The following is a 22,019-nucleotide window of genomic DNA, read 5'->3' as shown; positions in this document are numbered from 1 at the left end:
CGGAGCGGGTTAGGATTAGGAAGGCGCTTCCTCGGGAAGAACCGAATCCGCGGCGTCCCGACGGAAGAGCGGGGAGCCGGGCTTTTGTTTTCAAAGTCTTTATGTGCAAGATTGGTCACCACAAACATCTGAAAAGAAAAATTCACAATCAAAGTCCCCCAAGCTTTTTCCTACTTTTAAATAAACCTCTAGCTTTCTTATACACATATATTTATTTAAAATTGAAATCTTGCCGCCGCGCTCCCTCTCTGGTGGATAGGGCGCCAAGTGGGAGCGGCGCCGGCGACCGCTCGTTTTGGGTCTCCCGGCTTGGCCCCCCTCCCCCCCTTTGGCACTGGGACTAGCGCGCGGCAAGGTAGAGCGCGACGCTAAAGAAGAGGTGCGGGAAGGCGAGCGCCCGCGAGCCCCTCCCCCAGACAAAACAAAACAAGCGGTCGAGCCGCCGGAGCGGCCGGCCGACGCGGTCGGGCCGACCTTTGGCCGGGCGCGCTCCGGCGTTCCGCGTCGGCGCCGCTCCGGAGCCCTTCTCATATTCCCGAGCCGGCTTTTCCCTCGCCTCGGCCTTCGGCCGCAAAGGTTCTCCGATGTTCTCGAGAAGGGGCTGACAAACGTCGCAAAAGGTTCCTTCCAAGAAGGCGGGCGTCAAGGGCCGGCGTTTTCCGTCCTCCGCCCTTCCAAAGCTTAGGGCGACGCCGCGCGCGCTTTCCGCCCCTTTCGGAAGGTTGCCGAAGGCCGTCGCGGAAAGCCCCTTTTCCGGCTCGCCCCCTTCCAAATCGCTTCCCGCGTCGCAAAGAGCGGCGCCGCCAGCTCCGTTCCACCGGACGCGCGGAGACGGATGCCGCCCCCTCGTCCGCCGCCATATCGGGGGGGTCCCTCCGCAAACGCCGCTCGAAGGCGTCTTTTCAAAGCGACGGCGTCCCGGGAGGCCGTACGGCCTTCCCGAGCCGGTCGCCGGCGGACTTCGCAAAAGGCGACGAGATTACGGCCCGTCGCGGCGTGTCGCGGGGCCTGCGGACGCTTGAGATCCTCCGGGAACATTTTGGGAGGCTTGCTTTAGAAGGCGGCGAGACAACTTCTCGACGATAGTCGGGACGCTAATGCGACTGGCGCCGACAGACTCTCGCTTCCTGACGCTTTCTTCCCTCCCCACTAACAGGTGTTGATGCAAACACTGAACACAAATATATATATATATATATATATATATATATATATATATATATATATATATATATAGATCTATATATATATATAAAACCCCCCACCAGCACCACCACCACACCGGCGTCCGCACTTATCTCGGCCGCAAGCTGCAGTCAAAGGTTTCTCCGGGTTGGCACTTGACGCACTTGAGAATGCGTGGGGGAAGGGGGGGGGGGGGGGGGGGGGGGGGGGGGGGCGATGCCCGCTGGGGGTCCCTGCGTGGACGGGGAGGGGGGGAAGGTGTCCCGGCGGGGGGTGGGGCTTCATGCAGAGTTCTTCACATGCTGCTTCCGCTCCATGACCGGCGAGGTCCCGAGGCGGGAAAACTGAGGCTTGGTCGTGTCGAGTGTGTGAGTGCGTGAGTGCGTGCGTGCGTGTGTGAGTGCGTGTGCGAGCGCGCACGTTCACAGGCCATTGCTGTTGCGGTGCGTGAGGGGGGGCTTGGAGAGCTCCACCACGCCGCCGGCGCGGCTCTTGCCGATGACCTTGGGGGCGCGGCGCAGCAACTTCTGAGCTTCGCTGAAGGCCTCCGTCAGCTCCTTCTTCCACTGCACCAGCTCGGGGTCGCTCTGGCCGGGGGAACGCGGACGGCCGGTGAGCGCTCGGCTCGGCTCGGCTCGGCTCGGCTCGGCTCGGCTCGGCTCGGCGCGCCATACCTCGCACTGCAGCACAAACTGCTTCCCTCCTTTGATGCGCAGCAGGATGCACTTCTTGTCCTTGATCTGCGTTTCCTCCACCGACACGATTTGCTCCATGGTCAGAAGGTTTTGCTGAGGCGCCAAAGGTCAAGGCGTCAGCGCGGCGCCGACTCTCACCGAGCGGGACGGCGAGCGCAAACGCGGGGCGGGCGGTCGGCGCTGACGCCGGAGCGCGAGCCGCGGAAGACTCGGGATTCGGGACTTGACGCCGTCATCCGGAAGCGCCGCCGACCGCTCGGGACCCGACGACTGCACGCCGCGGTCCGAGAGCCCGGCCCGGGACCAAAATTCGGGACCGCGCGCCCCGACCTCCAACCGCGCCGCCCGGGACACGAGCCGGGCCCGAGATCCGGAACGGCGAACCCAAATCGGTCGGGCCCGGGCCGAAATTCCCGACGGCTCGGCGCCGCCTCGGTCTGGGGCCGCGCCCGGAGACCCGTGACTAGAAGGCCGAAGCAGACGCCTTGACGCTAGAGCTTCGGACCGCGGGGGGGGGGGGGCAAATTTAGGACGAGGCGGCGGGAGCCCGCGCATCGAGCGGACGGGATTTGAGAGCCGAGGTCAAAGGTAAGGCTGATGACCTGGCGGCGGCGGAAGGAAGCGGGGCGGGGTCTACAAGCCTACGGCGTAGCCGCCACTCACCGAGTCTTTGAGCTGCGTCAAGTGTTTCGCCAGCCACGTTTCCTTCGCGTATTCAACACACACACAGACACACACCCGCGGTAAGAGCCTTTCCACGCGCACGGCCGAGCGCTTGCACCCCGCGTACGCGCGGTCCGGCGGCGGCGACCGACCCGTGACTCTCCTTCTCCCCGCCACTCCACTCGGTTGGGGAAGAGGTAGAAGTAGCGCCTCTGCCACTGCGTGAGGAAGGGGTTGCCCAGCTTCAGCATGTAGCCGTGCATGATGCAATCCTTGCCCAGCGCGTAGTCTGCACCGCAATCGGACAAACGCAAGCCAGTGAGCGGGACGCCGGCCTTCGACGGCGGCGGCGGGGTCGAGCGAGCGGACCGGCGCTCGCGGAAGGGAGGGGACGCTTCCTTCTTCGCTCCCCTTCGCACCAGGCTCCTTACCTTCCTCGTGTCCCAGCTGTTTGTTCTTGGCCCTCTTGCGGGCCTCGTTCTTGTCCGTGTCCGAGTTGACGGCCTCGTAGACCGTCTCGGCCACTTCCTGTTGCCAACGCTCGGAAATCACCAGCGGGAAGTTCTTGTACAGCTCCTGGTCGCTGTCCAGGAGCTGAGGACGCGCACGCACGCGCTTGAAACCGGAGTCGGGCGCGGCGCGGCGGGGCGGCGCGGCGGCATCGACGCGACGGCGGAGCCGATTACGCGGGTAGCCGGTCCGGCCGAGTCTCGCCATATTTTGGCCGAGACCGGCCAAAATATACATTCGGCTAGCGTTTCTCATTTTGAACTCGTCTCGATTTTGTGGAGCTCGCGTTCTCCACTTTTGCTTTGAGTTCCTTGCTTCGCACGGCTCGGAGGGCGGCGCGCCCAACCCGCCCACCTTGATGCCTTTGGTGTCCTCCTCGTCGAAGGAGCCGATGTCAAAGGCGTCGGCGGCGTTGACCTCCCCCCTGGGCGGGATGAGCGGCGGCGAGTACTGCGGCACACGAGGCGCAAGGGGCTTGAGCCCGGGAGCCGGCCGGCGGCGGGCCGCGCGGAGCCGTCACCTACCTTCTGCAGGTAGACCTGCTGCCAGTCCATGCCCTTGAAGAAGGGATGCCCTTTGACCTCGCCGGCTCTGACGGACAAGTGACGCACGCAAAGGAAAAATGGGCGCGCGCCGCCACGCCGGAAGCCGGACGCGCTCGCACGCTCGCGCGCTCGCGCGCTCGCCTTACCCTCGGCCCTGGCAGCCCAGCCTCTTGGAGACGTCGCGCTGCAGGAGACCTTCCAGAAGTTCCTTCAGCTCCGCCGTGAACGAATCGGGGAGCTCCACGTTCTGGGGGAGCGGAAGGAGCGTCACTCGCGCCTTTCCGCCGCGCGCCGGCTATTTTCATCGCAAAGGCCGGCCGGGATTATCCGCTCGGGAGCGATTAGTGGTCTGGATGAAGCCTTCGCCTTAATGGGATTTGGGAGGACGGCGGAGGGAGGGAGGGAGGGAGGGAGGGAGGGAGGGACGGCCCTCCGCCGAACCCAACAATCCCAAGGAGGCGTGAAAACGGCACCGGGCCCCAAACCCGGTCCGGACGCGGGACGGCAACCTTCCCGGCGAGAGAAGCCGGCTTGCGAGCGGCGCCGCAAAAGGCTCGGGAAGGGCTTCGCCCGCCATCTTTGGCTCTTACCATAGTCAGCGTCATCCTGTCGATCTCGTGTTTGTCTTTGGTCTTGTGCTGCCTGAACGGGCTGTGCCTGAAACACAAGTCGGAGAAACTGGCAGACGGTCGCGGGATAGGTCACCGGGAAGAAGGCCGACAACCGCCCGGGGCTCTCGAGCGGAGCGTTTCGGCAATCGGCGCCGCCGGGCCCGCTTACCCTCGGAGCAGCTTGAAGAGCATGCAGCCCAGCGAGAACCAATCGGCGCTGCTGTCGTACGCCGTCCCCTTCTGCAGAACCTCGGGGGCCATGTAGCCGTGGGTGCCCCTGAAAGAGGCCGCGAGCTCAGCGCGAGACGGTGGGATACTCCTCGGAGTCCTGCCGAACAAGTCCCCCTCCCCTATCCGCTTCGAGCCCGAGGGCGAGGGCGGGAACATGGACCGTCCGGTAAATAGAGCTTCGCCTTTCGGCCCGGCTCTTTTTTCACCGGCGCTCTTCGTCTCCCGTTCCTTCCTGGTGTCGGACTGGAAGGCGCCGGTCCCGGCCGCCGCTCCGGCGAGAGTTAGAGGTCACCCCCGGAGAAGCCAACGGCGCCGCATCATCGGCAAAAAGCAGAGATGCGACGCTGAGGCTCCCGGACCGGACCCCCTCAAAGCTTTGGCTGCTCCGAGAAATTCTGACCGTGATCGTAGCGAACGGAATCGGCGGGAAGTAGGAGGTCGGGGAGCGGGGGCCGAGGCGCGTGCCGTCGAACGGCGCGGGCCCGGGTCGCGCGGCCTCGCTCGCTCACTTACACGCTGGCGTGGGGTTTCTTCTTGGAAAAGTCACAGGCCAGGCCCAGGTCGGAGATGCGCACGTGCCCGTGCTCGTCCAGCAGGATGTTGGCGGGCTGCGGGCGGGGAGGAGACGGCGTCAAGGGACGGCGTCAAGGGACGGCGTCAAGGGACGGCGTCAAGGGACGGCGTCAAGGGACGGCGTCGGCGCGGCCCAACCGGGCCCTACCTTCAGGTCCCTGTAGACCACGAAGCGGTTGTGCATGTGCTCCAGGCCCAGGATGATCTCGGCGGCGTAGAAGCGCATTTCCTTCTCGCTGAAGACGCCGTGCTGAGACAGGTGGTAGTGCAAGTCGCCGCCTAAGGCACACAGGTTTAAGATAATATCCAAAAAAACGGCCGCCCTTCATGACACGGAGTATCGCGCGGCGTTAGCGACGTCATTCAACAACTTCCATTTCCCTATATAAACATTCTGCACAGGGCCGGAGCTACATATGGGACACTTGCCGTTCATCAGGTCCAGGATGAAGCACAGCTTGTCGGGCGTGTGGAAGGCGTACGTCATGCACACGATGAACGGGCAGTCCTGGCGAGACGGCGCGGGGTTAGGGTTAGCGCCGCTCGGCCCCGACCGGGCCGGCGAACGCGGCGAACGCGGCTCACCCCCGTGCTGACCAGCGACAGCATGATCCTCTCGTTGAGCGCCAGCGTCTCGCCCTGCTTCATCTTGATGCGCTTCTTGTCCAGACACTTCATGGCGTACCTGCCCCGCGCACACGCAGGCGTCAGAGGCGCCCGCGGCGCCGCGCGCGCGATGCCCGCCGGCGCTCACATCTTGCCCGTGTCGGCCTTCCTGCAGCCGTAAACTTCGCCGAAGCCGCCGCGGCCGATGATGCGGTGCACGCTGAAGTCGTTCATCGTCAGCTGCGCGCACAACACGCAACGTGTTGACTTTGGCACCGAAAGCCTTGCGCGGCCTCTCAAATTCTTTGGCCGCGCCTTCCGCTTCACGGCCGCTCCCTCTTTCGCCGCGACACCCAAAGCGAACGATTCCGAAAAGTTCTTTGGGCTCATTTTTGGGGGGAAAAGCGGGAGCGATCGCGCCGGGCTTTCGGCGTCTCGCTCGGGGACGCTCCATCCCCGTCACGGCCGAGCACTTTTGCTGCCCGCCGACTTTGAAAAGCGGGTCCCTTTTGCGCTACTCACGTGTATGTTGAGCTCCACGTTCTTCCACTGGCAAAATCTGGTGAACTTGTCGCTGCGTAGGAGAGAAGGGGGCGGGGTCAGCGAGTGAGCGCACGCCCGCCCGCCCGCCGGGGCGCTCGCTCACCTCTCGATGAACTTGAGGAATATCTTCCCCCGCAGGCTGTCGCAAATCTCCAGGATATAAGGCTGCGGGACAGGCGTCAGCCGGCACGTTAGCGTCAGGCAAGGTCAGGGAGCGGGGCGCGGCGGGGCGAGGCGGGGCGAGGCGGGGCGCGGCGGCGGCGGGCTACCTGGAAGAGGGTAGGGGGCACCAGCTTCTTGGCCAGATGACTCTGGACGTGGTCCACGGCTTTTTTGGAGAACGGCTGAGGGGGAAAGCGAAGCGCGGGCGTCAGGGAACGAAGGCCGGAGAGCCGGGCGGGGATCGGGCCGGGGCCGGGGCCGGGGCCGGGGCCCGGACCCGGACCGCCGCGAGGCCTCGGCCGGCGCGCCCTCACGTGCGAGCACGACAGCAGTTCCTTCATGATGTAGCCGTCGTAGATCTGCCGGCTGCGGCTCAGTCTTTCCTCCTCCGAGTCCAGCTTCTCGTAGTCTTTGATCTGCGGGCGCGAGACGGGAAGTCAGCGCCGGCTCGCTCCCCGCCCCCGGCCGGCCCGAGCGAGCCACTGACTTCCTCGTAGAACTTGAGCTGCGGGACGGCCTCGTCGATCTCGTGCATGCAAAAGTCCTTGAAGAGCAGGAAGCCTGCGGACACGCGGCCGCGCGCGGTCGTTAGGCGCGTCGCCCGCCGCTGACGGTTTGCGCCGGGGATGAAGGCCGACGCGCGCACGCGCGCATACAGGAACGCACACGGACGTACCTGCCGGCCGGCACGCGCGCTCAAATATTTCATACGTATAAACCCGATTTCGGCGCTCGCGCGCGCAAACGTCGGCGGGAGGAGACGTGCGTGAAGGGGGCGGGGCCGCTAAAAAGATCACACGTCGCCGACGGCCGGATGCGCTGTTGCCATGGCGACCGCCTCCTCGTCGCGCGCGCGCGCGCGGCCCGGGAAAGAGAGAGAACCGCACGTCGGGTGGCCACGCGAAGCGTGACGAGACGGAGCGGGAGGAAGACGAAAATGAAGATGGCGGGCGCTAACGGAGGATTCCCAACGGGACGGCCCCCGTTTCTGCCGAGCGTCGGCCGGCGCCATCTGGGGGGGCCCGGCGGAGCGTCGCCAATTAAACGTCAACGTATTTGTACCCGCTCACGAGGCGTCGTCTTGCCCCTTCCGTACCTCTTGCTTCTTTCCCGCCCCCGTTTCAACACGTGCGCGCGGGAACGCGACCCCGGCGGCCTCTCAGTTCCGCGCGCCGGCCGGCCGGCCGACGACCTTCTCCTTTCCCGGGTTTCCTCCGGTCCGCCTTCGGCACGGTAAGGGGACCGCGGAGACGGGCTTCCAAAGAGGTTTGGCGCTACGGCGCCTCTTTCCCAGGCCAAGCTTTCACTTCCAAAGTTTGCAAATTGAAAAGCCACCGCCGTTTGCGGTTCTAACGCAGCGGTGCTGCAGCGCACACCTCGCGCACTGACCTTTACCGACGCGCGCGGGCGGGCGAACCGGCCGGGTCAGCGCCCCCTTTCGAAGAGCGGCCGAGACCGGGTCGGAGGACGGCGCGGGAAGACGCGGCGTCCGCTCCCGTGACCTTACCTTAACCCGTTTGGCCCGCCCAGGCGCGTGGCGGGGTACGCTCGAGTGAAGAAGCATCCGCTTCCCCGTCCCCGCCTCCCTCCCTCCCTCCCTCCCTCCCTCCATGTTACTCGATTCCTCAATTTCATTTCCCCTCGTCCGCCGGCTAAAACGCGCGGAGGTTCTTCTGCCGCCGTCGCCGTGGCAACCCCAGTTGCCTGGCAACGCACAACTCCCCATCATCCATTCCGCAAGTCTGACAGATGGAGAGGGAGGACGCCAAGACAGACGGAGACGGAGAGCCGCAACAAAAAGCTCAAGATGTCTTTTTTCTTATTTATCTCCAAAAGAAAACGAACGGGAAGCCGCAATGCGGGACGAGCCGGAAGAAAAGAGGAAAGAGGCCCGGCAAAGCGGAAGTCAACTAAGCGTCACGCCGAGCGGCCGGCGTCCCCCGGGGCGGCCACGCCTCAGACTCGGCCGCGGTCCCGAGATCGGCTCTGTGCGAACTTTAGCGCGGGTGCGCGTCGGGAAACTTGGCGCCGTGGAACCCATCGACCTGCGGACTTTGGATTTTCCATCAAATGCAATTTGAATACGAGCTATAAAGGGAGGGAAGGAAGGAAGGAAGGAAGGAAGGACGCAACTGGGGGAAGGCGTTGCGACCGCGTCTCGCCGCTCGCCCCGAGGCGAAAAACGCCACCAATCCCACAAAGCTCAAGGCGAGGTTCCGAAAGCGAGAATTCCGACGGGTTGCTCCGAAAGTGGTTTCGATTTCATGGCGATTTTTTGGGTTTCGTTTTTTTGTCTCTGGCTGCTACATTCATTTGGGTAAAGGCCGTGGACAGCGGCAGTCTTTCGCACGGTGCCCCACTTCAACCGTTTGAGACGGCCTCAATTTCCTGTTGTGCTCTACTCATCAAAAAAGCGAGGCTGTCTATTCGCGGGGGGCCGGGGGAGGAATTAGTGTAAGTAAGACTCGTGCCGCTGCACTTATTCCCGAGGGCCAGCGGCGCTCCCTTGGCACACTTCCTGCGGCGGGGGAAGGGGGCGAGCGGGCGGGCGAGCGAGCGAGCACGCGCGCGCGCGGGCCTCCTCCGGGCAAACATCGGCAAGCGGCTCCGGAAGCCGCGCGTCGCCGGAAGACGGAAAGACTGACGTCGCGGGCGTTGAGAGGCTTTCTCAAGTCCCGTTGACACTTGTCGCGCAGGAAAAGGCCAAAAGCTAAATTCAAAAACATGAAAACCGGTGGCGGGACGACCATCAATGCCGGATTTGCCGGTCAAAAGTTACAACCAAAAAAAAAAGTCGCGCAACTCGAAGGCTTCGGATGACGCAGGTACGTTATGAAACGGCAGCGAGGCCGCATTTTTGTGCTCCCGTCTTTCCTGAGAGGGCGCCGCTGCCCTAAAGCGGCGCGGGGCGCATCCAAGAAGGATTTAGGGGCCGGCGCGGGGCACATCCCCCAAGGAGGATTTCCGGGCTGACGCGAGCGAGCCGGCGTTGCCCTTTTCTCTCTCCTCTACTCGCGTCCGCTTGGCTGCGACGACAGCGCTCGCCGTTTTACCGACGCGGAGCGCTCCCGTCGATTTGGCCCCGAAGCTAAACGGCGAGCCGACGCGCGCGCGCTTTTCACCGGCGGGCGTCAAAAGCGGGCCAAACGCTGCCCGGACGTTCGCCGACGTGGCGGCGCCTTCTCCCGGGGCCCCTTTCCCATATGGACCGATCGCCGGGCCGGGCCGCCCCGTCGCCGCTCGGCTCGGACTTGACCTTTGCCCGCGGCTTTTCTCGGCGGCGGCGTACTCACCAATCTTCTGGTTGAAGATCTTGTCGAAGGTGAGCTCCTCGCGCTCCTCCAGATATTTCTGCATCACGCTGCGGATGCTGAGGACACAGAGCGGCGGGCGCATCAGTCCCTTCCCGAGAAACGCGTGTCGACGGGGCGGGGGGGGGGCATGGATTCGCGCCTCGGCTTCCCGCCGCGTTCTCCGGCCTTCGGCGCCGCGCTCCACGGCCTTCGCCGCCTCCCGGACGCCTCTTTCCCATTCACGCAGCCAAGCGTTTGAAACGGCGAGTTCCACGCGCAATTGGCGGAAAAGGAGGGCAATTGCTTTATTTGTGCCGGCCGATGAAAGGAAGAGCGACGGACAGGCGTCCGGGCACGTTAAGACCACCAGAAACCGGACGACGTTCATCCCCCGCTTGGGTCCGGGCGGCGTCAGACGAGGGCCGGCTTTTGTTTTTCTAACGGAGTCAAGAAGTTGCTTTGGACGGCCCCGCTCGTTTCGTATGGGCGCCGTCGCTCATTGCGCGGCGTGAAAAGGAGCGGTGGGTGCCAAGGGTCAACCCGTACTCGTGGTATTAGCCATGCGAGGAAGGAAGGAAAAGAAAAAAATCGCGCTGCGCTTCTCCGGTAATTACGTTATGGGGCCAAAGTTCATGCCGGGAGCAAACAGAGCAAAAGAGAAAAGAGTTGCAAACGTTGCGCAAACGACACAGACGTCGAGCGAGCGTCGGGCCGGGGACGGCGAGCGCCCCCCCCCCCCGTCGCCCCAAACTTCCTCTTCGGCGCTGGGAGATTGTCGCCGCGGCAACAGTCCCTCAGTGCGGCCCGCTCGCCGGATGGGACGCGGCAGATAAGCGGAAGCCCGGTCGACGCCGTCGCTCTTCCTCTTTGCGCCGGGCCGGCGCCGCCTTTTTTGGCTCCGGACGGTTTTTAGGAAGTGGCGGCGTAGAACAGAGGGGCGGCGTCCCCCGAAGATGTTGAACGCGGACAAACAGCGGGCCGGGCGGGGGCCGGGCGGGACCCGGCGGGCTCGGCCGCCGCCGCTCTCAAGGCGGGCCCGGAGCCGCCCGGGGCGGCGTTGGCGCTCGTTGAGTAAACGCCGCGCGTCTTTCAATATTGACACGTTAAACACCTGACGCGCTGACGTCACGCCGGCTCCTTTGCCATCAAGCAAACACAAGGAGCACTCCTTCAAGTACATCTTGCGTTTTGCCTTGCTGGGCCGGCCTTTTCCATTGCAGTTCTTATATATTGATTTTGGAAAGGGAGGTCCGGGACGGAGGGGTCCGAAGAAGATACGGACATTTCCGTTCACGTTCCGCCTCGTTTGTGCGGCGACCTCGGGTTTAAAAACAAAAAAAGTGACCGATTGACGGCGCGCGCCATCCACTCGTCAAGGCCACGCCGCCGTGACGAGCGCTTTTCAAAGCGCTTCGCGAAAGATGGCGGCCGAGGACCCGGCGCGTTCCTCCTCAAGGTAGTGTGGGGGCCTTGGCTCCGGCCGCCCGCCCGCCCGCCCGCCCTCCTTTGCAGGCGCACACTCCCAAATAAAAGCCCGAGCGGTTTTACTTTGTAGCGAGGCCTGCGACGGGCCGGAAGAAGAACGCTTGCGGCCGGCGCGATCGAAAAGGGACGGACTTGCAACCGGGCGCCAAAGTCCACCAAAAGTCCCTTTTTAGCGGTCTCGTTCCGACGGGTCGACGCGGCCGAATCGACTCGGCGACGGGTCGCCGGTTTTAGGGCCGACGCGCGACGGTTCCGCCGCCGGGCCATGTTTCCTTTCTTTTTTTTGCCATCGGTACGTACGGCATTTGGGGAGGACGGCATCCTTCGGCTCTTTCTTTCCGATAAACCAAAGGAGGGCGGGGACGAGGGAAAGGACGCTCCGGGATTAACCTCGGCGCGGGCGCTCTCGGGCGAGGTCTAATCCCCGTGAAGCGCTTAGACCAACGCGGCCGGCGGCGACCCGCGCCGCGTTATCGGCCGGAAGCTCGGAGCCGCGCCCGACGGCTCCGTCGCGCCAACTCCTTGGCCCCCCTGCTAATTTGCCTAACATTGGCCATCTGGGAGACCTGAGCTCCGACCTGAGCCGCGTACGCCGCGTACGCCTCTCGCCCCAACACGGTGCCTGGATATTTGTCAGCTGGACAACATGGACTAATCTTACTATTGTTGATGGAATTTGGCTCGTTGGGGGCAAAAAATTGCGGTAGAAAATAAAAAGGGCTTCTGGAACCGGCAGGCCAAATGTTAGTTTGAATGGGGATCAAGATGGACAAACTGCTTTTATTTTTAGGTTGCTTTTTACCAAACTTTTCTCCAGTGTCATTTTAGAGTCAAAAGCAGCAAGCTAAGAACCTAGAGGGAGGGATTTAGCGGCACAAAACGCAAACTATTTATTTATTACTTTTTTTTTGCTTAATGGTATTGCAACGTGTGGAGCGAACGCCTCCTTTGTGGGATTTTCCATTTACATTTGAGGGCGTGGGGAGGCACCTGACTCGCTTGGGTACATGGGGAAGAAGAAGAAGAAAAAAAAGCACCCGACTGCTTCCGCGCACTAAATATTGGAGCGCTTCCATCCGCGCTTTTTAGGGCAACCCCGACGCTAGTTTTCACAGTCCGCATTTCAGAACGGTGGCCGGTTTAAGGCGAAACTTGAAAGCCAATCGGATAAGGGGGCTTCCCCGAGCAGAAGATGAAACGAGCGCACCGATGAGACATAACAAAGTTGACTCCTCCGTCCCACGCCGCGCACTCGCAATTGTACTTGTGGGCTGAATGATGAAGACTAAACGTTTCCCGTGGTATTGCTATAGCGTAGGCCGAACCCTTCCGAAAAAGTTGGTGCCCATTTTGTGGGAAACTAACATTTCGAGCAGCGTGTTTGCAAGTGCAAACGGTGCACGGCGCCGGCCGAGCGCTCAAGGAGTTCGGGGTGAGGAGGGGGGGGCTTTAGGAAAGGTGCGCCGGTCCAGAGGGCAGACGGATGCGCTCGCGCCCGGGCACGTCTTCGGCGGGGCCGCTCGTTCGCCCGACGCGCGCGCAACGAGGCAAAAGAGTGACAACGAAAGGGACACGCAGTGCAGTCGCGTTAGACCGGACGTCACGCACATAGAGTACGCGCGCGAGACGGTGGCGATGACACACAGTAAGCCAGCGGACTCGACATCCGACATGAGCGCGCGCGCAGAAACAAGTGCGTGCACTTCCATGCGGATTCCTAGCTTTACTTGCGCAAGTGCGAGAGGACTGGCGCCCGAGCGCGCGCGCGCGCGCCAGTGTTTACGTTGGTCAAAGCGTGGCGCGCGCGCGCGCGCACCTTCTCGAAAGCCCCCAAACGAGCGAGGTTCCGCTTACCTGGGCTCGGGCAGGATGATCTTCTTGCTGGCCCTGGCGGCGGGGGTCGACTTGCTCTTTTCCATCGCCATCAAGTAGCTGACGTCGGCCAGCACGGCCTCCAGGTCCGCCATCTTCACGCTCGCTGGTTGGCTGGCTCGCTGGCTGGCGCTCGTTCACTAACGCGGGGCTCCTCCGACGCCAGATGGGACCAGCATCGGGGTGGGGGTGCTGCTGCTGCTGCTGCTGCTGCTGCTGCTGCCGCTGCTGTGCCGGCGCCGCCGCCGCGGCCTCACTCGCTCATGCCGCCGCGTTCAATCGGCGATCTCGCACTCCCATCGAGGGGTCCCCCCGGCTCGCTGCAGCATGCGTCCCCCGGCCTCCCCCCGCCCCTTGGAGCTCCGAAGACAGCGTCCGCGCCGGCCGGCCGGCCGATCGGGGAGCAGAGGGCGGCGCTTTCACGCCTCGCGCCTTCGCCCGAAAGCTCCGCCAGACGCGAGCTCTCCGGCCGTTCGCGAAGGCTTGTCGTCGCAAAGCAAATGTCTCCCGGCGAGCAAACAGCAGCGAGCGAGCCTCGTTTGCATTCCACGCAGTCCACAAACAGGCGGGCGCGCGCCTGCGCGCGCGCGGACCAGCGAACCGACGAGCGGCGACGTCGCCCGAGACGGGAGCCCCCGAGAGCGGGCGCTGCGAAGGCCGCCTTCCGCCGCCTCGTCCTCCCGACCGGCCCGATGCGCTAAATGCTAGCGTCGGTCGCCGAGCTCGTCGGCGCGCGGCTAGCCGCGATGCTATACGCTAACGGGGACGCCGACGTTTGCTAGGCGCTAAAAGCATCGTTTGTCAATAAAGTTTGGCAGGAAAAAAAAAAAGGGGGGGGGGGGTGCGCTCGTCGCTGAGCTAACGCGCTAGGCTAAGCTAGGCTAGGCTAGGAGCTAGCCGGCAGCTTTTGACGCGTGCCCCCCAAGCCCCGCGGGCGGCTTCCCTCCCCAGAAAGAAAGGCGACGACCCACGGGCGTCCCGAGCGGGGCCCGAGAGCTTCCGCGCCGGGCGGCTCGCCGGCGTCGGGTGGGTGGGCGGGCGGCGGGAGGATCCGGGGGAGGGGGAGGGGTGCGGCGGCGGCGGCGGCGGCTCAACTTTTCCTCCGCGTCCGCGACGACGAGGGGAGAGGAGAGGAGAGGGAGCGCGGATGCGGGCTCGGGCGCCGCCGGGTGGGCCGCCCGAGCGTCCCGACGCGACACGCGGAAGGTCTCGGGGCCAGCTCCCCGCGACTGGCCGAGCCGGGGGCGCCTCCGTCCGTCGAGTGGCTTTTCCGAGCGGAGGCCGGTTGCGGACGCGGACGCGGACGCGGACGCGGACGCGGGCGGACGCGTCACGGCGGCGGTCCTCCGGGTTCTTCTTTTTCGGGGGGGATTTTTCTTTCGCTGCCGATTTTCGCTCGATAGCCTAGCGCGGCCGCGGCTGTTGTCGCTGGTTCCGCTGGCTCCACTTCCTTCCACTGCGGTGCGAGAGGCCGACAAAACCCGGAGCGGCTTCGCCACATGGAGCCGGAGTGAAAAGGCGCCGGGGGCGGGGGTCCATCGCGCGCACGCGAGGTGAACTTCGGTCTTTGATGACGCGCGATTAAAACGTTGCGCCGGTGACGTCACCCGGGACGAGCGCACCGGCATCCAAACAAACATCCGAGCCGTTTCTTCAAACTCGGAAAGGAATGGAACATCCTGTTTTCCGAAGAAATCTTTCACTTTATTTCAAGTGTTTCACTGGGGTAGGGTGAGGGTTTCACTGACCCGTGCGTCTTTTCGAGCCCCCTCTCTCAAACCCACCTGAGGAAAACGATCCGGATCCGATCCCGCAGAGCTTTCTGATCGGGCCGGAAGGCGAGGTCGGCGCCCTCGGCGGCCCTTTGATTCCTTTCGAATGAAAGGCTTTTGTGTTTTGGAACGAACGCAACACGGCTATCCGCCGGCCGACGACCGGATGCGCTTTTCCGAGACCGACGGGGAGAACGTTAGGAGAAGGGAAAAAAAGGCTGCGTAACCGCGGGTCGGGGACGGGCCGCTCGCGTTGTAATATCACCGAGCGCCACCGGATGGCAGACGCGACCGGGTCGGTCTCCTTCGCTTTTTGAATGAAGGCGCGCTGAAAAACGACTTCCGGACCGGAGGCGTCTCGTCGCGGGGCGCTCTCGGCGTTTGCGCCCGGACGGCCCAAGGCGCGTTCTCGTTCGGGACTAGATCGCAGCGGAAGGCCGGCGGGCAAAGGACCAGACGGCGGACGTGTTGGAGGAGGACGCTTTATTGCGCTTTATTGTCACTGCTGGATGCGCCTGATGGACTGGATCTGGGGCGTCTGGCAGTGCGAGCCGAACTCCTTGAAGTGCTTGTACTCGCCGCAGTGGCGGTCGCACTCCACGATGTACTGGTAACCGCGGTAACCGGGGTACTGGTAGCACACGAAGCTGGAGGCGAGAGCGCGGCTGAGACCGGCGAGCCTTGGCGCTGGCTCCGGCCGGGCGCGGGGGACTCACGCGCCGGACTGGACCTTGAGGGAGCCCACTTCGTTGTTGCGCCAGCCCATGGCCTGCAGGGAGGGGTAGTCGTCGCTCAGCTCGCCCTTGCGAGCCAGGAAGTTCTCACGCTCGAAGATGCTCATGCGACACTCCCGGTGGTTCTGCCGGACAGCGCGCGCTCAGGCCGGGAGGGGGGGGGGGCGGAAGGGCCCGGGCACTCACCGCGCAGGCGATGGGCCTGAAGGAGGTCAACCTCTCCACCCGGTAGGCGTTGCTTCCCCCGAAGGCGCGGCACTGCGGGTACTCGCCGCGCTCCAGGACCAACTGCTGGCCCCGGAAGGAGGCGTGCTCGTAGCCCGCCCAGCTGAAAGCGGGACAGGAGGGCCGAGCCGGCCGGTCAGCGGGCGGGCGCGGCGCCGCCCGGCCCCCGCCCGGCCCGGCCCGGCCCGGCCCGGCCCCCGCGCACTCACGCGCCGCTCTCCACGCGCAGCGAGCGCACCGTCTCCAAGCCCAGCTCCATCACGTTGCCGCACTCGGACGTGAACTCGTGGCGGCGGCCCTGGAAGCATTCCTCGTCGAACACGATGATCTGCGCGGCCACACGCTCGCCGTCAGCGTTTCGCCCGGGGGCGGGGGGAAGGGGGCCCACTCACCTTCCAGTGGCCGGAGAACTTGGTGCAGTGGTGCGTCATGTCTGCGAAGGGGAGGAGACACGTCCCGCGTCTTTTTGACCGGTGCGGTTCCGCGAGCGCGGCGCCGCCTCGCCCGGAGGCCCGACGACTAGATGAGGGGCGGCTAGCGCCCGTGATTACGAGTCGCGTGAGGCCGCGCTGCCCCGAAAACGCTCGGCGCACGCTCCCCCGAAAACGCTCGGCGCGCGCTCCCCCGAGAACGCTCGGCGCACGCGGGCGAGCGCATGGGAACTTTGGAGAGCGCGAGAACGGCCGCCGGGCGGGGACTCACCTTGCGGCCGGCGATGCTCTCTGCTGCTGGCGAGTGTGAGGCGCCCGGTCGGCCCCCTCCCTTTTAAAGCCTCCCCTGGCGGGGGGCCGCCGCGAAAGGCCCCGCTCAGCATGAGGGGCCGCCCCCCTCTCTCTCTTTTCGCGCGCGCCACAGCCCCCCCCGCGCCCCGCCGCCACCGTCCACGCACCTCCGGACGGGCCGGGGGCGCCCCGCCCACCTCCGAAGCGCTCTCCGGCGTGGCGCAAACGGGCGAAAGGCGCGCCGCCAAAGCGCGGGGTAGCCACGGGCGCTCCCTAGCGTCTTCCGGAGGCCGCGGCGCCGACGTGGCTCGCGGCCTTTAGGCCCCCCCCCCCCCCGATGCGACGGGGCAAAGCCGAGCCCTTCGGGCGGTCGGAGCCGGAGCAAAACCGGGACGGGAGCCCGGAGCCGCTCCGACCCCGCCCGGCGTTCCCACGGAGGCTCGGCGCCCGGCGACGTCGTGGCTCCCCCCCCGACCCGGGGAGCCGTCTTCTCCGACTTCCGGCGACTTTTTTCACGCGAAGTTAGCTTTGCCAAAAATGTCGCTAGCGCTCGCGCTTCTCCAAAATAAAAGGCCATGCGCAGGGAAGACTCGGATGAGGTGGAAGGCCCGCTCCGAGAGTGAGGCGTGCTTTCTTCTTCTATTGTGGGGAGCCGCCGGCCCGGACCTTTGACCTTTGCTCCTCCTTTTTGCCCATCCGCCAAGCGCAACTCGTTTTTTTCGTTTTAACGGTACCGAGACGATCGATTCTTTGAGGGGGGGCAGTCGTTTTCCCCTCGTCTTCAGCGGAGGAGAGGGCCAATAGCGGCGGTAGGCCGGGATGAGCTCACCGCGCCCCCCCTTGACATTCCTCCCGCGTCCGTTGACAGCAAAAGCAACATCAGCGCTTTCCTTTGCGTTCAAAGTGCTTACGGGGGCTCGCGAGCCGCCGTATTGTGTTTGTGGGGGGGCTTCCCGGCGGAGCGCGTGATGACACAGCGTTTGCTTTGAGGCCGCTCGGCCTTTGCCAGGCTATAAAAGCGGCGCGCGGCGCCAAACGCGACCGACGCCGGCGAGCCCGCTTCGACGCCACACGCACGCAGGTAAGACGACGCACCCGTAGGGCCGCGTACGTGAGAACGAGAGTCGACGGGCGCGAGCCTCGGTCCCGAGCCGGCCGGCGGGGGGGCTGTTTGACGAGCCCCGCCCGCCAAAGCCGAGCCGACCGAAGCGTCGCGGCTCCGTCGCGTCGACTCCTCCCGCCGATCCGTTCGGAGGCTAAAAAAGCTCAATTATAACGGGCCTCGATTCGTTCGCCGGCATCCCGACGGCGAGGGGGCTTCGGGAAGGGCGCGGCCGCAGACTCGTTTCGCCCATAAAATCCGGACGGCGGTCTGGTGGGAAAAACCCGCCGAATGAAAGGGACGGGCTCCGGCTCCGCTCGAGCGCGGGCCCGGACGCCATGAGAAAAGGAGGCGTAACGGCGAACGCTGACCCTCGCTGCGCCGGCCCCGCCCCCAGCCCCCCCTCGCCATGTCTCAGAGCGCCAAGCCCGCCGCCTCCGGCCAGGGAGCCGACGCCAAGGACAAGGGAGGCGCGCCGGCCGCCTCCAGCAAGGCCGCCAAGACGGGCGAGCCCGGCCCGGGCGCCTTCAAGGTGAGCGGGCCCGGCGCGGCGCGGCGCGGCGAGATCCCCCCGGCCGCGGGCGTGAGCGCCGCCCTTTGTGTCGCAGCTGACGCTGTTCGAGCAGGAGAACTTCCAGGGCCGCTCCCTGGAGCTGCAGGGCGAGTGCCGGGACGTCTGCGAGCGAGGCCTGGAGCGAGTGCGCAGCATCATCGTGGACGGCGGCCCGTGAGACGCGCGGCGCCCCGCCGGCCCGCCCCGCCCGTCGGCCCTTCCTGGACGCTCATTCCTTGTCCGGCCTCCTTCCCCGCATCCCCCCGCCCCTCCCCGCCCCTCCCTCGCAGCTTCGTTGCCTTCGAGCAGACCGACCTCCGCGGGGAGATGTTCGTCCTGGAGAAGGGAGAGTATCCTCGCTGGGACACCTGGAGCAACTCGTACCGCAGCGACCGCCTCGCGTCGCTCCGGCCCGTCCGCATGGTACGCGCGAAATTCCCTCGCCCCGTATTTACGGCCTTCGTCACGGGCGGGCGAGGCGAAGCCTGTTTGCCGACTGCGTGGAACGCAAACGAGGCTCGCCCGCTGCCGTTGGCCCGCCGGGAGACATTTGCTAAGGGCGGCACGCGAGGACATTGATGCGGCCGGACGCTGATGTTGACAGGACAGCCTGGAGCACAAAATCTGCCTGCATGAGCTCTCTGACTTCAAGGGCAACAAGATGGAGATCCGGGAGGACGACGTCCCCACCCTGTGGGCGCACGGCTTCTGCGACCGGGTGGGCAGCGTGAAGGTCTCGGGGGGAACGTGAGTACGCGTCCGTCGTCTCCATCGCGTTTCGGCCGTTCGCTCTCGCGCGGGGAATCTCCCGCGCCTTTGGACCCCGCGGAACGCCGCTCCCGTCGTTCGGGGCTTTTGCCCTTCCCCGAGATGCCGTTCCTCCGCTCGAAACGAAAAAGAGGCCGCGAAACGGCATGGGGTCGCCGCGCGGCGGCGGAAAGGGCGAACGCTTGCCGAGTCGGCGCGGGGCCGACGGCGGAAAAAGGGCTCGGCGTCTGACGGCCGCCGGCTTCGCAGGTGGGTGGGCTACCAGTACCCGGGCTACCGGGGCTACCAGTACCTGCTGGAGAGCGGCGACTACCGGCACTGCAACGACTTCTCGGCCATCCAGCCTCAGATCCAGTCGGTGCGCCGCATCCGCGACATGCAGTTCCACCAGAGGGGCTGCTTCAACTTGACTTCGGCCGCCGCCGCCGCCGCCGCCGGCGGCAAGTGAAATGGGCCGCGCCCACCCCTTTTTACTCACTCCTCCGACCGTCGTCCGGCCGACGCCTTCGCTGGCCGCCCGCCTTTTTACGGCGATCCTTAATAAAACATTTGTCAAAAACGGGCAAAGAGTTTCTCCTTTCCTTCCGTCTTTGACCCGACGCCCGCGATGAAAGCAGCCCAGACGAGAGGCGGGGACAAAGGCGCAAATCCCATCTTTAGCGAGACGCAAACACTGATAGTCACGGAGGTTTTTGGTTTCGATGACTTCCTAAAAGCGACCGAGACAACGCTGCGCACTCACGAAGCTCCCCGCAAACGTTCTCAATCCCGTCCGTATCGATACGAGAAACTAAAGACCGCCCGCCGTTTCTGACTTTTGCGGAATTTGCCGATGCAACATGGATTGGCGCCGTCCGCGCGCTCTCGAGACACTTGATATGACGGCTGACTTTACCCGGAAGCGGGGAACCGGCCGGAGCCGCAAAGTGCCGACCGACGCTCCTCCTCTTCCGGTTGCTGCCGCCGCCTTCCCGGTCGCCCTCTAGCGGCCGCGCGCAGAGGGCCGGTTGCCATGGACACTGACAAGGTGGTTTTGGTTTTGTCCAAGTCGCGCGGCGAACCGAGCCGGCGATCTTGCCTCCGGTCCGTGTTTTAGCCGCCCCGTCGCACCAATGAGCGGGATCGAGCCCCGCGACCGCCCCCCCCCCCCCCCAAGAGCACGCAGGCTCGATGAAAATAGACGTTTAATATACTGCCGTTAGTTTAGGGTTGAAAACCAGCTTTTGCTTTGTTTTTTAAATTCTCCGAAGGCACGGCTCCCGTTCAGGGGGAGGGCAACCAGCACGAAGGCGGCCAATGATTAGGGCCCCTCGACAGATTGTCCAATCATCCGGAAGCGGACATTGAGCCAATCCCAGGGAAGGAGGCGGAGGAGAGCAGGTCTCCGTGGCAACGGCGGTGTTTTGCCAGCCCGCGTTCCTGCGTTTCGAGCGAACGACGTCGTGGGCTTCGCGCGCGCGCGCCTTTTTTTTTTGTTTCCTTAATTCCGGCGATCAGGTGAGGGCCACAAACACGACGTGGTCGGGGAAGACAGAAACGGCGGCTTCCGCGAGTACGCGTTCGTTTGGGAACTCGCGTTGCTCGCGGGCTCGGGTGACGGAGACCGTATTTGTTGTGTCACTGGCAAGAGAGTCGCGGCCAAGGCAAAAGCCGTCGGTTGCGGTGACGGGCGGGCGAGATGGCGGGAACTTCCAGACACGACCGAGAGATGGCGCTCCAGGCCAAACGGCAGCTGGCCTCGTGCTCCGACCCGCTGGAGAGGCTCCGCCTCCAGTGCCTGGCCAGGGGCTCCGCCGGCATCAAAGCTCTCGGAAGGTGAAAGCCCGTCTTTAAGCGCTCCGCTCCGGTCTCACCTGGCCGGGCCTTCGGACGTCCGCTGCGGTCGAGTAGCCCCGTCCGATTCGCCTCATTCAAGACCGCTTGGGGAGCTGTTCGCCGGTCGCTTAGTGACCCGAGTCGAGCCGGTAGCTAAGGTCGCGACTCCTGAAAAAAAGTACGTCCCCGAGATCGAACGCGGGATAGAATGAGGTTGAGCAAATTGTTTACTCGCTGGTTTCGGTCCGGTCTTTCCGGTCCGGCCAGGTTTTATCCATCGGTCCGGTCCGGAAGCGCTCGGCCTGATGCAGAGGTTGCGGTTGTCTCGCGGCTCCGTCCGGTGGGCCCGCTTAGGCATAGTCCAGTTCAGCAGGCCGTGTCCGGCCGAGCCTTCGCACCCGTTCTTGTTTTCGGCCCGGCTAAGTCGGCTCGGGTCGCACGGGAAAGCCGCGGGGGCCTGCCGGGTTTTGAGGAGCACGCCCGGCGGGCGCTCTCCGTCCCTCAGGGTGTTCCGGATCATGGACGACGACGCCAGTCGCTCCCTGGACCTGAAGGAGTTCCTCAAGGGCATCCACGACTTCGGCCTCTCCATGGACAAGGAGGAGGCGGCGGCCATCTTCCGGCGCTTCGACCGCGACGGCGACGGCACCATCGACTTTGACGAGTTCCTGGTCACGCTGCGGGTAAGCGCTCCGCGCCGCGGCACGTCCGCCGCCGCGCCACGTCCGCCGCCGCGCCCCCGCGTTGAGCGGCGACCCGTACCCGCCAGCCCGCCATGTCCAAGGCCCGCAGAGACGTGGTGATGCAGGCCTTCCGCAAGCTGGACAAGAGCAAGGACGGCGTGATCACGGTGGACGACCTGCGGGGCGTCTACAACGCCAAGTACCATCCCAAGTACCAGAACGGCGAGTGGAGCGAGGAGCAGGTCTTCAGGACCTTCCTGGACAACTTTGACTCGCCGAACGACAAAGACGGGAAGGTAGGAAAGGCGGCGGCCCCGGCGCCGACGCCCCGGCGCTGACGGCCCTTTTCCCGGGGCAGGTGACGCACGAAGAGTTCGTCAACTACTACTGCGGAGTCAGCGCCTCCATCGACAACGACGCCTTCTTCATCCTCATGATGCGCAACGCCTGGAAGCTCTGAAACCTCCCGCGCGCCGGGTCCACTCAAAACCCCTTCAAATTCCCCGCTCGCCCGCCCGCCCGCGCCATCGCCGGGACGGGTCCGGGCTCCGACGCCGGCCCTCGCCACGCTCGGGACCGGACGGAGCGCTGACGAATCGGCGCCTGGAGATTTTGAATGGATTTGAATCGTCCCCGCCGCCATCGCGAGAAATAAAGGCGCGTTGCCGGAA

General features: G+C 64.8%; 4 protein-coding genes across 9 annotated transcripts; 2 read left to right on the top strand and 2 right to left on the bottom strand.

Moving 5' to 3' along the window:
• Positions 1 to 82: 82 nt before the first annotated feature.
• On the bottom strand, positions 83 to 14,501 carry grk3 (G protein-coupled receptor kinase 3). Of its 2 annotated transcripts, XM_088434998.1 has the most exons (22): positions 12,957 to 14,501; positions 9,618 to 9,694; positions 6,812 to 6,885; positions 6,639 to 6,740; positions 6,432 to 6,506; positions 6,266 to 6,327; positions 6,142 to 6,193; positions 5,768 to 5,859; positions 5,599 to 5,698; positions 5,443 to 5,521; positions 5,162 to 5,292; positions 4,954 to 5,048; positions 4,379 to 4,486; positions 4,189 to 4,255; positions 3,745 to 3,845; positions 3,578 to 3,644; positions 3,408 to 3,503; positions 2,975 to 3,137; positions 2,696 to 2,832; positions 2,544 to 2,585; positions 1,860 to 1,973; positions 83 to 1,772 (listed from the first exon to the last, which is right to left on the bottom strand). In XM_088434998.1, the coding sequence occupies exons 1-22, from the start codon at positions 13,067 to 13,069 to the stop codon at positions 1,608 to 1,610; spliced, it is 2,112 nt and encodes a 703-aa protein (XP_088291124.1). In that variant the 5' UTR covers positions 13,070 to 14,501; the 3' UTR covers positions 83 to 1,607. The 2 variants fall into 2 exon arrangements, with proteins under 2 accessions (XP_088291124.1, XP_088291125.1); XM_088434999.1 differs by lacking the exon at positions 2,544 to 2,585 and having other exon boundaries at positions 12,957 to 14,500.
• Positions 14,502 to 15,212: 711 nt separating this feature from the next.
• cryba4 (crystallin, beta A4) lies at positions 15,213 to 17,488 on the bottom strand. Of its 3 annotated transcripts, none has more exons than XM_088435011.1 (6): positions 16,408 to 17,488; positions 16,098 to 16,138; positions 15,915 to 16,033; positions 15,667 to 15,808; positions 15,463 to 15,515; positions 15,213 to 15,393 (listed from the first exon to the last, which is right to left on the bottom strand). In XM_088435011.1, the coding sequence occupies exons 1-6, from the start codon at positions 16,517 to 16,519 to the stop codon at positions 15,246 to 15,248; spliced, it is 615 nt and encodes a 204-aa protein (XP_088291137.1). In that variant the 5' UTR covers positions 16,520 to 17,488; the 3' UTR covers positions 15,213 to 15,245. The 3 variants fall into 3 exon arrangements, with proteins under 3 accessions (XP_088291137.1, XP_088291136.1, XP_088291138.1); XM_088435010.1 differs by having other exon boundaries at positions 15,463 to 15,605; positions 16,408 to 17,479; XM_088435012.1 differs by having other exon boundaries at positions 15,463 to 15,605; positions 16,098 to 16,239; positions 16,408 to 16,435.
• crybb1 (crystallin, beta B1) lies at positions 16,775 to 19,417 on the top strand. Of its 2 annotated transcripts, none has more exons than XM_088435009.1 (6): positions 16,775 to 17,508; positions 17,927 to 18,061; positions 18,138 to 18,256; positions 18,392 to 18,505; positions 18,692 to 18,829; positions 19,100 to 19,417. In XM_088435009.1, the coding sequence occupies exons 2-6, from the start codon at positions 17,939 to 17,941 to the stop codon at positions 19,296 to 19,298; spliced, it is 693 nt and encodes a 230-aa protein (XP_088291135.1). In that variant the 5' UTR covers positions 16,775 to 17,508; positions 17,927 to 17,938; the 3' UTR covers positions 19,299 to 19,417. The 2 variants fall into 2 exon arrangements, with proteins under 2 accessions (XP_088291135.1, XP_088291134.1); XM_088435008.1 differs by having other exon boundaries at positions 17,342 to 17,508; positions 18,373 to 18,505; positions 18,687 to 18,829.
• Positions 19,418 to 20,074: 657 nt separating this feature from the next.
• On the top strand, positions 20,075 to 22,019 carry capslb (calcyphosine-like b). 2 transcript variants are annotated; one of them, XM_088435013.1, is made up of 5 exons: positions 20,094 to 20,347; positions 20,479 to 20,665; positions 21,171 to 21,348; positions 21,435 to 21,644; positions 21,707 to 22,019. In XM_088435013.1, exons 2-5 carry the CDS (start codon positions 20,529 to 20,531, stop codon positions 21,806 to 21,808), a joined length of 627 nt encoding a protein of 208 aa, XP_088291139.1. In that variant the 5' UTR covers positions 20,094 to 20,347; positions 20,479 to 20,528; the 3' UTR covers positions 21,809 to 22,019. The 2 variants fall into 2 exon arrangements, with proteins under 2 accessions (XP_088291141.1, XP_088291139.1); XM_088435015.1 differs by having other exon boundaries at positions 20,075 to 20,665; positions 21,450 to 21,644.

Source organism: Hippichthys cyanospilos, chromosome 15 (genome assembly GCF_059441005.1).
Source record: "Hippichthys cyanospilos isolate Australia breed blue-spotted pipefish chromosome 15, RoL_Hcya_1.0, whole genome shotgun sequence".
NCBI classification, from domain to species: Eukaryota; Metazoa; Chordata; class Actinopteri; order Syngnathiformes; family Syngnathidae; genus Hippichthys; species Hippichthys cyanospilos.
The sequence above is the reverse complement of the archived record's forward strand: the minus strand, read 5'-3'. Positions and strand labels throughout refer to the sequence as shown.

Excerpts from the sequence above, each read along its gene's own strand:
- grk3 (XM_088434998.1), bottom strand. The coding sequence starts at position 13,069 with ATGGCGGACCTGGAGGCCGTGCTGGCCGACGTCAGCTACTTGATGGCG. Across the intron at positions 6,507-6,638 it reads AACTGCTGTCGTGCTCGCAC|CCGTTCTCCAAAAAAGCCGT; the intron begins GTGAGGGCGCGC and ends TTTCCCCCTCAG. Across the intron at positions 5,293-5,442 it reads CATCCTGGACCTGATGAACG|GCGGCGACTTGCACTACCAC; the intron begins GCAAGTGTCCCA and ends TGTGTGCCTTAG.
- cryba4 (XM_088435010.1), bottom strand. The coding sequence starts at position 16,519 with ATGCTGAGCGGGGCCTTTCGCGGCGGCCCCCCGCCAGGGGAGGCTTTA. Across the intron at positions 15,809-15,914 it reads CTGCGCGTGGAGAGCGGCGC|CTGGGCGGGCTACGAGCACG; the intron begins GTGAGTGCGCGG and ends TCCCGCTTTCAG. Across the intron at positions 15,394-15,462 it reads CTCAAGGTCCAGTCCGGCGC|CTTCGTGTGCTACCAGTACC; the intron begins GTGAGTCCCCCG and ends TCTCGCCTCCAG.
- crybb1 (XM_088435008.1), top strand. The coding sequence starts at position 17,939 with ATGTCTCAGAGCGCCAAGCCCGCCGCCTCCGGCCAGGGAGCCGACGCC. Across the intron at positions 18,062-18,137 it reads CCGGCCCGGGCGCCTTCAAG|CTGACGCTGTTCGAGCAGGA; the intron begins GTGAGCGGGCCC and ends TTTGTGTCGCAG. Across the intron at positions 18,257-18,372 it reads ATCATCGTGGACGGCGGCCC|CTTCGTTGCCTTCGAGCAGA; the intron begins GTGAGACGCGCG and ends CCTCCCTCGCAG.
- capslb (XM_088435013.1), top strand. The coding sequence starts at position 20,529 with ATGGCGGGAACTTCCAGACACGACCGAGAGATGGCGCTCCAGGCCAAA. Across the intron at positions 20,666-21,170 it reads GGCATCAAAGCTCTCGGAAG|GGTGTTCCGGATCATGGACG; the intron begins GTGAAAGCCCGT and ends TCCGTCCCTCAG. Across the intron at positions 21,349-21,434 it reads AGTTCCTGGTCACGCTGCGG|CCCGCCATGTCCAAGGCCCG; the intron begins GTAAGCGCTCCG and ends CGTACCCGCCAG.